Raw genomic sequence first — 18386 nt, 5'->3', positions numbered from 1 at the left:
TTCTAAACACTATTTAACAACACTATTAGCATTTTAGCAATATTTAAGATCTTTAACAGCTACTTTTCAAGTACAGGCATCCAGTCAGCATTTGTAGAGTAAAGTTGTTTAGAATTTTCAAATTTTGCCCAGAATCAACTTTAAAAGTTAACCACACTGACAAAAGGATCATTATTTCTAGGGACTAAATCACCTATGTGGAGTAAAAGATACTCAACTAACACAGAAAGAAATTACATCCAATTACTGCTCCAGAAATCCTGTATCACAACCCTTTAACTTGTAATGATGACTCTGACTTTATGTAAAGGACAGCCAGCATTTATGGGGAAAAATAAACACAAAAAAGAAAAAAAACAACAACAAAAAAGCAACAAAAAAAACCAAAACCCCCTCTCCTAACAACAAAAAAACCCCAACAACAACAAAAAAACAACAAAAGCACAACAAAAAATAACAAGCAATATTTTCCTGTTTCATCAATAGCTTCTATTTAAAATAAACCACAGCTATTTCTTCAGTACTGTTTTGGTCTTTCTGTATATCCTGAAGACAAGGAACTTGCTATAGTAGGTACTTTGAGTATTCAAGTTGCCAGCTGTGATCAGTAATAAAAGTGATGTGCCAGAACACTTAATACCTCAGATTTTTTAACTGTGCACATGTAATGACACTGGAAAAAAGTAACTCACATGATTGAATCTTCTGGTGAAAGCAACAGCATTTGGTGCAGAACTGTATTTCTCTTTTTTATTCCAGCCACAGCTTGCCAGCTCCTGGGAGAACAAGGATGAAAAAACATTTATTTTAAAATTAGTGCATAACACATGTTCAGAACCAAGAGCATAGAAAGAGACAAATCTTTAAAGTTTTAAAATAACTTAGTAGACTAATAATGCATTGAAGTAACAAATATAGTTACACTTCTTCTGATTTCTTTTGTAAACTGAGATTCCACAAGTGTCACTTCTGATTTTTTCAAATTATTAGATTTTTTTACAACTCACCCATTGCTGAATTAGAGACCTGTTCTTTTTTTTTATTTCTGCTCTTATTAGAAACTAGTGAAATAATTCAAGATCCATTTTGTTATCACAGAAAATTCTCCTTGAAATGTGAAACTGAGCTAGGGAGAATAGCATGTTCTCTTGATTTTAAATGCTTTCTGAAGATCCTTATAATCTAGGAAGATACACCTCATTAACTCAATCTAGACATGTCCCATTGCTTTAACTTGGCATGTTGCATTTCAGAAATAACAGAATTTTTATCTCTTGCAGCAATGCCACCAGTTTAAAAGATTAAAAAAAAAAACTTGTAGTTCCTGTACTTAAATTACCCTAAAATGCGCAGGCCTCAACAATTTAACAGATTACTTGTAAAGCCTTAAAAAGCATTACTTTACAACTACAAACTTAGAACGCCTCTCAATTCTCTGTAAAACTTAAGTCAGCAGTCAGGCAACTACATCACCTTCCTTGTTACTGACTGCCACTTTATTTCAATAAAGTATTTTTAAATAAAATCACCAAAAAAAGGTGAGTGTACCAGAATGAGCTCTTCTATTCATATAAAACAGCATACGGACAGAGTAGATGTAAATACGTACAGCATGCTGCACACAATCTACTCCACAGTGCTACCAAGAAAAATAACAAGTAGGGAGACAGCTTAATTGTTGATGTGGCATCATATCAAAGCATAGCCTTTCATTTTATTTATTCATGCTTTCTTTCCAGATTTTCTACTCTGAAGCGTGCTTAGTTTGTATGACCGCATGGAAAACTCCTTACTGACACCAGAATGACCCCGTACATCCAGCTACCACGAAACACAGGTAAGACAACTCAATGTGTAACCAATGTTATGCCATTTAAGACAGTCATAGTTTAGAAGAATTTGGTATCTGGATGTTCTAAGCGCTAAAGTTTTTTTGAAGTTGTGTTGTTTTTTTATTTAGTTTGAGTTTTTGGCTTACTATTAATGAGGAACTTCTTAATGTCTTTTCAACCAAAACTACGAAACAGTCTCATGCCAGTCAAGAGAGACCTTGAGTTCTTCCACTTGTCGAAGTTCATGGCATGCTGGTATTTGTTAGAGAAGATTCTGAGGTGCTCCTGTCTGCAGGCATCAGCAAGAACACGGAGTTTCCAGCTTTGTATTCAGGGCCATTCCTTCAAGTTTCACTAGGAAGCTCTGCCACCAAGACCCGTCCTTAAAAGCAGTGGCATGATCAGCCACACATGCCCATCTCCTTATATCTGCTCTTCAAGGACTATGCACAAGACAACGCACAGCCCTGAGCTGTTCCTGTTGCAAAGGAGCGCGGGTGATCGGAGAAGGAAGCCATCCAAGAAACTTTTATTTACTCTTAGCCCCCAGCATCTCCCAGTGCTGCCATTTCCACTGGAATGACAGTCACAGCTCTGCACTTGGGAGAACACGAGGTGATTTATCCTTACTGGCATCTGACGATTATACTTCCTTAGCAGGAAAAAAAAGAAAAAAAAAAAAAAGGAGTTGCCAGTTTAGAGAAAGTATGGTAATTTCTTACTAATTCAGGTCATGTCCTTGTACTACTACAGTTCTCATCACCAAGTTAAAAAACCCCAAACCAGTGATGATTCCAGACAGGAGATACCCATTGCCACAGCACTTCACATCTAAGGGCTTACATTAAAAGACAACAAACTCAAGGTACAGGAGGTACAAGTTGTTGTCAACAACTCCTATACTTGCTGCGTGGGAACTCTAGCACACACATGAACCCATGATACCTGTAGTAAATTTGAATATAGATAGAAAGAATTATATCGATTTGTGACAGATACAGGCAAAAGGCCACAGAAGTATAAGTGTGCACTAGGAGTGCATTCATTGATTTTGATGCTAAAGGAAAAATTAACATATATTGCTGTAAAAAGTGTTATCCAGCATTGATTTTTGTTAATAGAAATTAGGTAAAGTTCTGATGTTGCTTTCCAAAAAAAACAAAAAACACAACAAAAAAACCCCAAACCAACAAACCCACAACACTTTAAGAAAAGAGGTTAACATAATGAAGGAACATGCAACACAATAATTTAGATAGTCAAAACCATATTAAATGCTAAAAACATTAATTTCATTCTACAGTGTTTGAGAAGCAGACTGAGATTCACAGCCTGTGTCCAACACATTTGTTGGTCAATTACAACGATCTATAATAACCACCTATTCTTTAAATCCTGGCATGCTAGGAAATGTGCTGCTCATCATCTGCCGTCATGCACGCAGGTAAGAGCTGTGAAATTTGATTCTGAAAAGAACATCTACCAGCACTGATAAAAAAAAAAAATCAAAACTAAAAAAAACCCACAAATTCTACCACTGTCTTTTAGTCACTCATTATAAAGCCTCAGTTTAGAAGTTCTCTAAGAGTGGGTGAAATCAGCTTAACATTGTGTTATTTTCTAATTCCAACAACGTTCTGAGTGCAGACATCAAGGTACTTATAAAGACTCGTGACTTGAATCAAGCTACAGGTGTGCCACACAGGCTGGCAGGTACTTCAAAGAAACCCACAGCACTTCATTCATCTGCTGTCAAGACACCTTAAGGCAAACTACATGTTCCACATCTGTTTTTCCCTTCTCCAAAACCAGAGGAAGGCACTTGAATTGTGTCTAGCTTCTTCTCACACGAGAGTTAATCTTTTGCACAGGGGACTAATACAATTTAAGGGCACATCAGATACAAGATGACACACCTCTATCCACCTGCAAAGGAGCGCTGATGGCCATGTAGTACTTTCACCCTGTCAGTGCAAACCCTTGAGAAGTGCCAAAGGAGCCATCATGCCTCACGGATATTTTCCAGTGAAGGTATCAAGTGATTTTTAATTAGGCATTAAGTGCAAAATTTCTGAAAAGGAATCACAGAACGTTAAGGGTTGGAAGGGACCTCAGAAGATTATCTAGTCCAGCCCCCCTGCCAGAGCAGGATCACCTACAGTAGGTCACACAGGAACGCGTCCAGACAGGTTTTGAATGTCTCCAGAGAAGGAGACTCCGGAACCTCTCTGGGCAGCCTGGGCCAGGGCTCTGCCACCCTCACAGGGAAAAAGTTTTTCCTGATGTTTTTGTGGAGTTGCTTGCATCCGTTGCCCCTTGTCCTGTCATTGGACATCCCTGAGTAGAGCCTGGGTCCGTCCTCCGGACACTCCCCCTTGACATATTTATAAACATTCATATTTATAAACATCCAAGCTGCAGAGCCCCAGCTCCTTCAGCCTTTCCTCATAAGGGAGATGTTCCATCCCTCCATTATCTGTGTGGCTGCCGCGGACTCTCTCCAGCGGTTCCCTTTCCCTCTGGAGCTCCTCTGGAGCTGAGGGGCCCAGAACTGGACACAATATTCCAGATGCAGCCACGCCAGGGCAAAGTAGAGGGGCAGGAAAACCTCTCTCGACCTACCAGCCACACCCCTACTAATACACCCCAGGAGGCCATTGGCCTTCCTGGCCACAAGGGCACAGTGCTGGCTCATGGCCATCCTGCTGCCCACCAGCACCCCCAGGTCCCTTTTCCCTAGACTGCTCTCCAACAGGTCGGTCCACAACTATACTGGCACATGGGGTTATTCCTTCCCCGATGCAAGACTCTACGCTTGCTCTTGTTGTATTTCATAAAATTTCCCCCTGCCCACCTCTCCAGCCTGTCCAGGTCTCGCTGGACGGCAGCGCAGCCTGCTGGGGCGTCAGCCACTCCTCCCAGTTCTGTGTCATCAGCAAACTTGCTGACAGTGCTCTCTGTCCCCTCATCCAGGTAGCTGGTAATTATATTGAACAGCACTGGTCCCAGTACCGATCCCTGGGGGACTCCACTAGATACAGGACTCCAACTAGACTCTGTACCTTCTAGATATATTCACCTACTTTCACATGACTTTCCTTTTAGATATGTTTCATTATTTTATTCTGGTTTTCCCGTTCATGGTTTATAGTAACAAGTTAGACCAGATAACAAAATTAAACACGCTTTCTTGCCATTTCTTCTCAACTCCCGGAGACTTTCTGTAGGTCTGCTCACACAACATAACCTGAGATACAGGAGGCTGCATTCAAAGAGCAACAAATTAGGAGGTATGGAGTTATGGCTCACTGTCACCGTACCTAACTTGCTTGCTTGCTTCCTTGTGGTTGCTACAGCTGACTGCTCATCCTGTGCAGCGCTGGGAGCAGATTGCAAAGAATAAACTGCCATCAGGCTTGAGCAGTGGAATTTCTTTATCAGCTGATGGTTAGCAAAAGCCCTAATTAGTTAAGCTGGTGTTTTGATTTTTTTTTTGATATCCAGCCCATTGAAGCTCAGGGTAATTAGAGATGAGGCACTGAATAAAAGCACCCAGAGCTTATTCAACTTAACACTCACGGCTGGGAGAACCCCACATAGCAGTAATACTTAACATCAGAAAAAGAACTACACACATATACGAGAAAAAATATTTAAGACACAGATAAAAGAGTAAAATGCTTTAAAGTTTTGGAAAAGAACTTTTTTTAAAAAAAGACATATTCTGTTAGAAGATGAGGATGAACGTATTCTGCCAATCAAAAAAACTCTGAGGATGTCCAGGAAAAAAAAAGCCAGAGAGATCAAACAGGAGGCTCTCTGAGGGATTTAAAAAACAGACAGAAAAACAACCAATCAACCAAAAAGCCCACACAAATCCACATGGGTTGGGAAAGAGCTTGCTGAAATCATGGAAGCTAAATCATGACAACGTTTTCAAGTAGAGATCGAAAGGAAGCCTTCAAAAAAATTGTGGGTACACACATGATGAAACCAATAACCAGAACTGATAGATTCATCAGGCTTCTCCACTTGAAGCAAAATATTCTTCAGCAGACTACAAGAGTGACATGACAAGCCTGTTACCAATAAAATAGCTTATGATATTTTAAAGGTGACTGATGAGCTGAAAAAACTTCCAAGGTACTCATAAAAAGGACAATAAACTGAAAAATAAACTTTCAAAAGTGTGAAATATCCCCCCACAGGAAAACGCTAATCATAGAGAAATAACGATCAATAAATCCATCATTTATTATAGCCACTACGAAGACTGTGAAAATAGCATTTCAAGTCAGGCTGCATTCAGAAAGGAATACAGCATTATGTAAAAACATCATCCATTTATTACTCCAATATATCCACAAATCATATCCATCTTGAATACAAGATGCCCTTACAGCCATTTCCCCCCCCCCCCCCCAAAAAAAGATATGAATCCAGTTAGGGAAACAAAGGACAGGATGAGGACTGCTACGAACTATCAGGAGTTGAAAATTAAAAAACATTTATGACCAGAACAGTCCAATCAAGAAACATAAAAATCTAGATACCTCACCTCCAATACTAGCTGAACATATTTAAATATCAATATTTCTACTCCAAACAAACAATAGGTTCCAGATATTTTTGTGTTATAAGATCATTTGCTTCAGAGCTATAAAAACTGGGACAGAAATTACAATTTATTGACATACATGGACTTTGCAATTCCAGAATTTATACACTGGCATAATTTTTTCATTTCATTGAAAACAAAACCAATGAACTACTCACCTCTGGCTGAATCGCTTTAAATACAGGGACATCCATTAGCGTTATCTGACCCTGCAATAAAAGAAACAGGAATCATAAGCTCAAAATTAACCTTGCACTCCATTAAGTTGCTATGCTGCCTGAGAAATATATCCATTCGGTTTCCTTTTAGTATTTGACTTATTACTTCATTTTGTAGCTAATTTTAAAGGGTTTGGCTCCTATCACAGAGCCTTCCTGCAAAACTTTACATTTAACATAATAAATTATGAGAAATTGTCAGGAGCATAATCCTGCAGTTACACATGCAAATTGGAGCTTGAGCTCAGAAACACTATCTTGACTAGGAAGAAGTAACTTTAGCTGCTCAATGTAGTTTCTCTTTGAACTTTCTCTTTGAACTCTGAAACTTAGTTTAGAAGTTACACAATTCTACTGAAACATCCCTAAAATTTTTCAATCAATACTTGAACAATATTTGAAGAACTAAGCTAAGTAATAGCTCAGTGGCACAGCAACAGGTAAAACCAATTGCAGCCATCTCACTTCCAGCACCACTAAGTACATTTTCATTCTGGGATGTCTGCTTAGTTTGAAAAGAGTAAAAGGGAAGTCACAGAGTCAAAGACCAGGTTTTGCACTTTGAAACATATTCACAGAGCCTTATTTTAAGCAGCCAGTTTAGGGTTGCTGTCTGTCTATGTATCCAAAAGGAAAAGACCATGTCTTTCAAAGACTATGCAAGGTCACCCAGAAATACCGGTGCCATCTAAGTTAGGTATCACAAATACTCTATTAGCAATGAATCCAGGGACCTTGTTTGCTTTCCTCTGATTTCAGCTGTATAGTTTTATTCCCATTTCCTTGAAAACCGTGATTCCCCCATTTATACGCTCTGCGGCACACGCTGACAGGTTTGCAACTCTCACAAATAGCAGCTGTCACTGCATGCCATTGTTACAGAATACAATAGCTTCTCACATGATGTCAACCTTGCAGAAAAAAACGAACTAGAAAGCAGGTGGAAGGGGACGCACCTGCTCTAGTGTGACAAGAAGTGATGTGTTTACCAAAGACATTCAAATTTACATTGTGCAGTGCATCCCCTTGACCTCTAGAACCGTTTTTAGATAGGAATTCTGGCAAGGAAACAGAACAATAATTACATAAATCAGTCCTAGTTTCTGTAACTGACACACTGGACACAATCGTCTGGTATTCTGCAGTACAACAAGCCCTTTACCTGTTCCCTCTGTACAAACCCTCTTGCCTGGGCTCTGCTCTAGTTGGCTGCTCCTTCTTCCAAATAAAGATGTTTTATAGCCACATTAGAGTTTTCTAATCTTGGGCTCCAGTGAGATTAAATCAGACCATTTTAAATGAATCCACACATTCACCTACAAACAAGCCAAGATATGCTCACAAATGTGCATATCTCAACATCTTTGTAGCAGTAAATTCTACACAAACTTTCATGTAAAGAAAACATTCTTGGTTCTGTAACTAACACACCAATGCTCGTATGTGGTATGAGGCTCATAATTTGCACCTATCGTTCATCAATATCCACAATCTATTTAAATGCCAGGTTAAAAATGAATCCCTGAACTATCATTTTTAAATGCAGTTTAACAATCAACCTATCAGCTGCACCATCTCAGTAGTAAAAATTATACTGTACCTTAAAAGTTTAGATGAAGTCAAGGACATCAGAAAGACATACCCACCCCACCCCCAAGTTTGTTATAAGCAGCAGTAATCAGAAAAAACGGAAATTCAGGACTATAGTAGGCCAAAATACTCTTTGCCTTCAGTGTAACTTCTCTATTTCCTTGCAGCCAGAGCAACTACAGTAAAAATATGCAACTTTGGCCAAACACAAAAGATGCCTTTCAATCTGAAAGCAATCTTGCTACCCAAAACCATTCTGCTCTTTTATTGAGGCTTATGTTTTAACATGAGGCCTCCAAAAAACTGACTTACTTTTGAAGAAATAAAAAATGGTTTCTCTTCCTAAAATTAGTCTTTCAGCATTACATTTTTAGACCATCATCAGAGATACAAGAAATCTTCAACCAAAGCCTTTTTTCAAGAGAGAAGTTTTACCTTGCGACAAAAAGTACTGCCTGAAACAAGTCACTCCTCCAGAGGGACAGGGACAACTTCATCAAAGCACGCCCAGGCAACACAAACTACTCCAACGAAGGCTAATAAAATTATACTTTTGAAGGATTTTTGAACAGGTCCACAGACAATGCTGGTAATTTTTCATGTTATTTCCCACCTTTTCATAACCTGAGCCCGTTACCTGGGAAAGGACTGGGACCCCTGAACAGCGACAGGAGTCCTACGTTGCCAAAAGCCAGAACACGCTTGACTGTACTTTGCTAGACTGAAGGGTACAGCTCCATCTTTACATTACACACAGAAGAGTTTTAGAAACTTCTAAACCTGCCATAGATGTTATTCTGGGTTATGCTACATTACATCTGGGTAAGCAAACACAGCTTCATTTTGACAATTTAACAGTATGCCCTCTTACTTGAGATATCAAACATAAGGCCCTTTTGAGAAAACAAAGAGGCAAAGCATGTCTTTCCCAGGACAGGGAAAGACATCCAAAAAGTACGGGTAACAAGATTTTTCTCCAAAAGTGTGATATTGAAGAAAGAAGCAGGGAAAATCTGTCTAACCAATTTCTAGAGTTAAAATGGATTTGAAGCTAACAATGAAGATGCATTCAGAGAACGCTTATGCTAAAAGGAGCTGAAGCACAAGTTTATGTATTTATTTCTAAATCTTAAAGTTGAAGATGATAATTGAGAATACCTAAGAAAGGGGCCCTTCTGTGAAGGCAGCACCTATCCAAATACCGCACAGAAAGTCTACACCTCTGTGTATGAGAAACTTGCCTGATGTGTGTTATTTCTAAACTTCCCACTGACTGGAGAAGAGAAAATCAAACGATGTAGCCGTGGCTGTGCAGGCACATAAGCACCAAGGAATTACACTTTCTTATCTGCAGAGAACACTCAAGAGACACAGGGACAGAAGGAAAGCATGGGGATTCATTTCTCTCACCTGATCCAATCCTGACCATGGAGCAGCCAAGTATTAGAGCAAGAGTTCAATTTTCCTTTTGACTTCCAAGGTGAAGAACCCAGTCCTGGAACACCAGCCAGAGAACCCAACCTCTAATCTCCTGTTTGTCTGCTAAAGCATACTGAGCTTTCTCAGAAATGTGTTATTTAGGTAAATATGTGGCTATTTGAATGTACCACTAGGCTTCTTGATAAACAAAATTAATTAGAGAAGTGGTTGGGGACAGGGGAAGGTGAAACTAAAAGAATGGTTACTTCAATAAAATTTGAATATAGGGTATATTAAAGCACCCTTACAAAACACTCAGGCTTTTTACAGGTTATTAACATTTTACTGAAAATACTTCACAAGAAAACAAGATTATACAACAGTACAACAGGCAATGAGCCAGAAAACTCATTTATTGTTCACATAGTAGAGAGAATGCTTAAAAATAAATGTTGTCTTTCCTCCCAGCCCTCCATAATTTGTCCTCTTAATCATCCTGAACTGTCTTAGCTAAATTAAGACTACTAATTGCATCAGTAGTGCTTCCTGAACAAATTCTTACTTTAAGATAAGATCAATACCCAATTTTTATGAAACAGAGACTGTTAATATACTTCACACCAGAATTTACACATCAAAATAAATGCATACCTTTTAAATAGGGATATTAAATTATTGGTAAAACATCTTTTGTGCTGGATGCTGCAAGTTCAGTGGCAGACCCAGCACTGTTGACTTAACAGTTGGACATGATGATCTTGAAGATCTTTTCCAATCTAAATGATTCTGACTGAAAAGCCACACAACTGCTGAAGTTCAAGATTATCGTTCCTTACTATAAGATTTAAAATTGCTACTAAATACATTACAAGACTAAAAATAAGCATGGTCTGAGAACGAAAAAAACCTCAGTAAGTTTTAACAGAGAAATTTCTTTCTTCTAATACCACACTGATATTAGGTTTTTTTTTTTTTACTCGTTTGGTTTACGCATCTTGATACTCTCATTCAAAGCAGTACCAATCTTCAGTAACATGGTATCACGTTACCAGTTACGCAAGAAGCATCCCTTACTGAGGTTCCTTCCTTAGTGAGCTTGCAATTTTTCCAAAACGAGTTCCAAGCACTTAAAAAAATTGTTCACAATTCAAGAAGCAAACGACATAGCTGAACAGCTAAGCTGATGGATAAGCAGCCATTTGAGTTTGTAGATGTGACAGTGTAAAAATACCTTTTAAAAACGAGTTTTTTAAACATCAACTTTTCCATATTTACAAGTCTAACACCTAACTGAATTGTCAGTGATGTCCAATGACAGGACAAGGGGCAACGAGTGCAAGCTGGAGCATAGGATGTTGCACAAAACCCTAGGAAAAACTTTTTCCCTGTGAGGGTGACAGAGGACCGGCACAGGCTGCCCAGGGAGGGCGCGCAGTCTCCTTCTCTGGAGACATTAAAAGCCTGCCTGGACGCGTTCCTGCGTGACCTGCTCTAGGGGATGCTGCTCTGGCAGGGGAGCTGGACTAGATGATCTTCTGAGGTCCCTTCTAACTCTTAACATTCTGTGATTCTGCGAAATCAAGAGGAATTTAAACTTCAATAAACAAAACCACTAGTTTGGTTTCTGCAGTGAAAGAGATACAAGAGATACCTTTTCTCATTCCAGCTCCTTAATCCAGCCAGTACAAATTTCTGGATAGCTCCCTCTCCTCAATGTGGTTTAATGTTTTAATATTCAAACCAAAAATTCTAAGTGTTCACATCAATTTGTTGCACAAAGCAAGCCAACTATAACATCTCTGGGTTTTGCGTTTTCAGCTGCACAGTTTAGTACAACAATGACAAAAAAATAACTACATGTGCAATACATAACTGTGAACTTATTCTTACTTACTTAAATAAGGATTCTGATTACATAGATAGGAGAACTTGACATTTTCTGCCTTCCCAGAAGTGATATGTCTATCAAGTTCACTTTAAAGTATTTTCTTTTAAACATCGCTCATGCAATGAAACAGCTGAATGGAAGTTTCGTGTTTGTTTGCCCTAGATATTAGATAATAATTCTAGAATATGATTACAAGAGGTATGTTTTTCATGTATGAGTAATATATTTCCCAATTATCAACCATTTGAAGAACTCTGTGATAGAAAAATCTTTCTTTTCAAAAACAGTGAATGATCATCTTGCAAGTAACACACTGGGACAGTAGTTATAAAATATTTTTTCTTCCCTGCACAGTCATGGGAGCTTTAGCATGTCATATAAAGACCTTGCCTGGGAACAGGCCCCAACAGTCAAGTTTAAAATAGCTCTCCCGGCTGTTGAGACATTGGACTTGTTAACAATTAAGTACTCAAAAATACTAAAATTATTATCATACAGCTTCAAATACATAGAGAGAGATATTGATCCTCCTCTCAGGGAGGTGTCAGGCCAGAAATTTTACATCAGAGATTAAAAACTACATTTCAGTATGCTGCTTCTTTGAGGAATATGGAGAAGCTCAATGAAATGAAATGTTAAAATATTCCCCTATTCTTCCCTGTTCTGTGAACACATACAGATCACCTTTCATAAAAAACAGTAACTGAAGAACTTCTAGCTGCAGTTAGCACCACTGCATTGAGCTCCTCTCTACACGGCTTTAAGAAAGTTCCCATTTGATCTGGGCTATAATCCTACCCATATAGTCCTTAGACCTTCTCAAGCACGACCTCCGTCAGGCTGCTTGCTGTACTCCAGGTTTTCCTGCCATGTACCTACTGTAAGGACAGTGCACTTCCCGTAGAGCTCCTGCACAGAGACCTTCAGTGTGAAAAGAGAAACTAAGTTTCTGTCCGAGATGGGGAAAAAAAAATTAAAAAAAAAAAAAAAATAAAAAAAATCAAACACCTACATTTTGGTTATTGAAGAATATTGCCATCATCTGATTTTCCTTGAAGCCATGTTAGTTCAAGCGGCACTTCATAAATTGTTCCTTAATCTGAATTTTTAGAAGGAATTATATCTAAGCCTTCCAACTTGGCTTAGCACTGTCTCTCTGGGCTGCCAGAATGCTTTTCCTCACTGCAAAAAATAGCTAAGGCTCTGTTAAGCACTGCATCAGTAGGGGAATAATTCTGCTGTCCAAAAGGAACGCTGGGGGATTAAAGTTCCTGTGCTGAAACTCTACTTGTTTTCTTACAAAGACCGCTCCAAAACTTTTATCATTAATAGTTCCTCCACATGCTACAATAAAGTTGCTTCTTCTTGCTTTCATTGGTAGCATACTTATTCTTTAATATTCTTCCATAAAGCTAACAGGAACACATACAAGCAGAGGAGTCTTTTTTCATCAAAGGGTCCTAGGGCCCAGTATTTCACTTGACCTAAACTGCTCTCAGATGCAGACAGACAGACTTGCCTCAAACTCCCTCCTCCACCAACAACCAGCCTCAGGAGAGGCCAAAACCAGCACTGCTGCCAGGAACCGCGGAGCAGAGCTCACACCAGTATCTGTGCACGGCTCCCAGAGGGGACTGGGAATTGACCAGAGGCCCACGCCAGAGAAAGTTCTCCTGGGGGAAACCTTAGGCCAGTTTAAGTTATTTTTGTTCTGTTCAAAAGGGGGAAAAAAAAAAACACCCAAGTTTGTTGAACCATACACACCTCAAAACCTATTTCTGTGCTTTTATTACACACACAATGCTGTTGCAGAACTCTCGGAACCTGCTTCCTTTACAAAACACTCCCGTGCTCATTCTTCACATGTAGATCAACTTGGTATTTAACTGTCGTAAGAACACCTCTGAAAAAAATCACATGTTTCATCTAAACATTGTCAAAATAAACTCCATTTGCTCATTGTTTCCAAAATAAGCAATACTCTTTTCCAGCATCCACCTGACAAAGCTTAACTGGAATCAAAATGAAAGAAATAAACATATCTCTTAGTGTGAGCTTACTTCGCAGTGCTTTCAGAGACCAGGGCAAAGAATAAAGAATCCTTCTTAGATAACTAAGTTGTGGGGGGGGAACAGCAATGGATTTATACAGCTGCGCTTCCCTTAATTCTACCTCAAATATTTACACCACCGTGGCTAAGTTGAGGTATAAAATGGAAAAGTGAGTCAAAAAAGTAATAAACAGTCAAATAATTAAACAGTAGCAGTCTAAGGAATACGAATTTACTGTAAAGCAAAAAATAAATATTTCTTCAACCCGAGGTTCGCCAGCATCTTAATTTGGAGCTCATGTCCCCAAACACTTTCTTTTTTTCTTTCAGTCTCACTAGCCTCCCCGCTTCCTACTGCTGCTGCACCATTAACATATCCCTCCCCCACAAATTGTGCCCTGTATGCTTGGAAACCACATTTCTCCCTTCACCAAAAAGGGACAGCATTCACTGTGACCACGGCTACGCCGGTACACCCACAATGGTTCCATCGGCAGGGCCAGACACCGGTGGGTAATCCTGGCACCAACTTGTTCTGTGGCTTTTTGCCGTTTAATAAGGAAGCGAGCAGTGATCAGCCTAAAAAGCAGATATTTAAAACAGAGAGAGTCTCCTTATAAGTTAAGTTTAAAAGCTGTCTGTAGAATCCTTAGTAGGAAACAAACATGTCCCAATGCACACTCATTGAATGCGATTCTTTTTTCCCCCCAAACTGATGAAATGTGCCGACATTCAGTACATCCCGTGGAAACTGTCTGTGTAAGCTGCACGAGGATAAAGCAAACCATAGATTTGCAACAGCAGCAGCTACGCCAGAAGATCTCACCTGTTTCAGCTGCAACTTTGCCCTTTCCAAAGTGGCCTTCAACCTTACAAAGAACTTAAACCACCCGGTTGGTAACAACAGCGTAACTGGAACTACTACATATATATTACAATAAAATTTCCACTACTGTTCAAACTAGACTCCCTGATGGGCTGGTGTACTCTTGCTAGAAAGTTAGTACAAGATTGAACAAAGGCCTGCGCACTCCAGCTGTGCTCTCAGGATAGCATCAAAGGACTGCTAAAGGGAAGAATATGGAAATAAAACCACCAAAAACATTTACACTTGGGCTTTTCTTCATCTCGGCTTCTTAAAAATATAGGAAAAGCAGTAGCTTTTGTAGTTCAATCGGTCTCTTATCCACTAACAGACTACATAGACCAAGTTGTGAAATAATAATGATGTCTCTAATACATCGGGAACTGAAGAGACATCTATGTCTCTCATAATGGTACTGAAATCGCTAGCACGAACCTTCATACTTAATTTCCACTACCTCTCAAACTGAATTATCTTCCAGATTTTTGCTCTTCTTTCTCCAATACAACCATAATTGTCCTATTTGTACACAGTGACCCATTTTGATCAAAATGGGTCTTCTGACAAGAGTGTCCACTGATAGGACAAGGGGAAATGGGTTTAAGTTGAAGGAGAATAGATTCAGATTAGATCTTAGGAAGGAATTCTCCAGTACAAGGGCGGCAAGACTTTGGAATAAATTGCCCAGAGGTGTTGTGGCTGCCCCCTCCCTGGAGGTGTTCAAGGCCAGGTTGGACGGAGCCTTGAGTAGCCTGATCTAGTTGAGAGGTGGCGTCCCTGCCCAGGACAGGGTGGTTGGACTAGATGATCTCTAAGCTCCCTTCCAGCCTAGGCCAGTCTAGGATTCTATGAAAATACAATATATATGGTACAGGATGAGATATTTCCCCATGCAGACGCTGACTATGTCAGTTAACTCATCCTTATGCTACGTATGCACTGAAATTCTTTTTCATTCAAGCCAAAGTTTCCTAAGCATTAATTAAAAAGCTGCCTAACTCTTATGCAGCAACTTGCTTCTATTGCTGTTCTACTGGCCTTACCACATCATCTTTTCTCTTCATAAATGAGGTACTTACACAGCCCACAAGTTATTTCCTCAGCTTAACCACTTAAAAAAAATATTTAAGAATAGCGTTCATTCTGTAGTTGCTAACAGAATTCGGCCTTCATCAAGTCATAGATGTCAGTAGTCTGCGCTGCATCCATTTTACAAGAGCTATCACTAAACTAGAAGTTTTCTCATACTTTGAAAAACCAACTGGTAGTATATCCACACCCACTCCGAGGTACATACCCACAAATATACTGAAAAGCTTACTAACACAGTTTTGCATTCTCACCAATGCTAGCATCCTCAAGAGCTTGGCCACGCTGCGTCACTCATCACATTAACACTGAAATCCAGATGAAGATTTTATACTTTTCTGTTATAGAACAACTAAAATTAGAAAGAATGATGAAACGGCCAGTAAAACAGATTTTTTTTTAAAAAAAAAAGCATTAAGGATCAAAGGCCCTTTTCCTCCAAGGCACCTAAGTCTTTCACAAATTTACTTCTACAACCTTCAGCAAGTATTATCAAAAAAGACAGCATTTAATGCAGGCAGGCCCTACTAGAAAAGCAAATAAACTTGCCTGGGGTAACAGACATTAATAAAGAAGTGCATCTGTGTACAGAAACACTGAAAAAAAAATTAAATCAATTACAATCTTGCCAAAGGGCTGAACACTGACTACGGTTGATTTTGCTTGGTGTTCAGAATTCTACCTATAAGCATTTCAGATCCGTTTACAGTAAATTAAACTTGATATAAAGAACTAGATACTTTAAAAGAGAGAAGGCTAAGAATAAAGACGTTTTCTCTATATCAGGTACTATAAACCAAAAATACAACCACAAGTTCATAATTTTAACAGGAAATGCTTCTTAAAAAATTCCTCAGTGTGAGCTGAACTCTACTCAGTTTGAGGCACAATATGAAAACAGTAAAAGCACTGGATTTGAATACAGATTTTTATCTAACCAATATTTACCAAGTAGGTAACATGCAGAGCACCTGGGAAAGTAAAATGTTTCTGCACGTTCGATGAAGGGTTAGACAGAAGAGATACCAGAAAAAGCACCTTTGTATCTTTTGCTGTCAAAGTGAGTGAGAGAAACTCCTTGGAGACCGTGATCTACCTTGCTGCTCAGAAGCATCCATCACTGGCTAAACAGCAGAACCATTCAAAGGAACCTGTAGCTACGCTTGCCTGAACTCATAATTCCACCTGAATTCATGCCCCAGCCCCAAATTCCCTAAGTATTGAGATTGCCTGTATGCAGAGAAACTAAGCTAAAACTGAAAAGACAGCCAGCCCCAAAATCACCTTCCCATGAAGAGCAGGTGATTCATTGCCCAGCTGTTCATGAGCACAGAGCAAGGAAGAAGCCCGAACCACATGACTCAAACCACAGTCAGGAATAAATCTCATTAAGTATCCAAGAACAATTTAATCTCTAAGTATCACTTCATAACTCAGATGCTTTAAATTTTCAGTGTGCTCATTACAATCAATTTATCCATGAATCACAACTGAAGTAGTTAATTGCAAAATAGAACAAATTTAATGGGAATCTTTTGTGATACATACTACCACACATCGATAAATTCCCCAGGACAACACATCCTTAAACCCACCACTTGAATTATAAATACAATAAGAGCAATAGCTTGTAAGTAATCTTTCAGATAACAGACTTGAATCTCTTAGAAGGATCATCTGCTATCTTAACCTCAACAACAAGGGGGGGTGGGGGGAACAAAAAACAAACCCTCAAACAAACAAACAATCACCCAATCTTTTGGCCAAACACATTTGTTCTTGGTTCTGAAGGATATCCAATGAATTGCTCTGTACCCTTGCACCAGAAGGAAGAAAATACTCCCTAGACGTAAGAAACACTAGAATTAAAAAAGGAAACCTCCAGAAAAACAAGAAACACAGATCAAGTATATTCTTACAACTAAAATACACATGTCAGTATTAAGCTGCATCACACAGATTTAAGAATCTTTGGTCTACGTTACATACAACAGTGTGAAAAATGCATGGACGACACAGCACTTAACATTAAACATAATATAGACAGTGAAAGACAATAGTAAAGGATCCGTTTCTGAAATCCATGGATGATAGAAGCTAAGAAAAAAACCAAAACACAGAAACCAAGAAGCAAAGGAAAAGCTCCCAAGAACATTCACACACCAAGTAAAAGAAGAACAACTTGAACTGCTCACCGCATATTCTTCTGGCGTAACCTTCAGAACATCAAACACCACTGCATCAAAGCTCTTCTTCAGTTCAGCCGAACCTTTGTCACTCAACGATTCAGAGCTGCTACTCTTCTGCAGAAACAAACAAAAACACTGAACATATTTTGGTTTTCTCCTTTTTTTTTTGTTTGTTTTTACACTCCCAAAAGCAAAACTTCTGTTCAAACATGTCTGTTCACAGAATTTTTCTACTTGGCAAATGATCAATTAAAAGTCAGTCACAGGACATACTCTCTCCTGACAAAGACCACTAAAATCAGAGACACCAAAACTGACTTCAATGGATTTCAAAGGCATTCCTCAAAACACAACAGGTATATTTCAGTGCATAATCGAATTCCAAATTTGTTGACAGGAAAGTTAATAATAATGTTAATACAGTCACACTGAATTTCAAACAACAAAAAAAAAAACTGTGGTGACGAAAAAGACATGGTCTTCCCCAAAGGAACAGTTAACATCAAAGAATAGTATCAATCTCTTCCCATTTCTCTTAGAAGCATTAAAACTTAGAAAAATCAGGGAGAGTTACATACGTGTTCCTGTTGAGGACACAACTTGTGCTGTATTTTTGTTTTAAATACTA

The 18386-nt window shown here is 38.9% G+C and overlaps 1 protein-coding gene across 1 annotated transcript in view; it reads right to left on the bottom strand.

Annotated features, from left to right (window-relative positions):
• The window catches only part of RALGPS2 (Ral GEF with PH domain and SH3 binding motif 2), a gene marked incomplete at its 3' end in the record, with an annotated part of 74143 nt that extends 56267 nt beyond the window's left edge, over positions 1-17876 (bottom strand). Inside the window, exons 1-3 of the mRNA XM_009877682.1 lie at positions 17765-17876; positions 6609-6659; positions 693-776 (exon numbers count right to left, since the gene is read on the bottom strand). Of these exons, the coding sequence (XP_009875984.1) occupies positions 693-776; positions 6609-6644 (120 nt within the window). The remainder of the gene's footprint in view (positions 1-692; positions 777-6608; positions 6660-17764) is intronic.
• Positions 17877-18386: the final 510 nt, after the last annotated feature.

Source organism: Apaloderma vittatum, unplaced genomic scaffold (genome assembly GCF_000703405.1).
Source record: "Apaloderma vittatum isolate BGI_N311 unplaced genomic scaffold, ASM70340v1 scaffold16611, whole genome shotgun sequence".
NCBI lineage: Eukaryota > Metazoa > Chordata > Aves > Trogoniformes > Trogonidae > Apaloderma > Apaloderma vittatum.
Note: the sequence above shows the minus strand (reverse complement) of the source record. Positions and strands in the feature narration are given on the sequence as shown.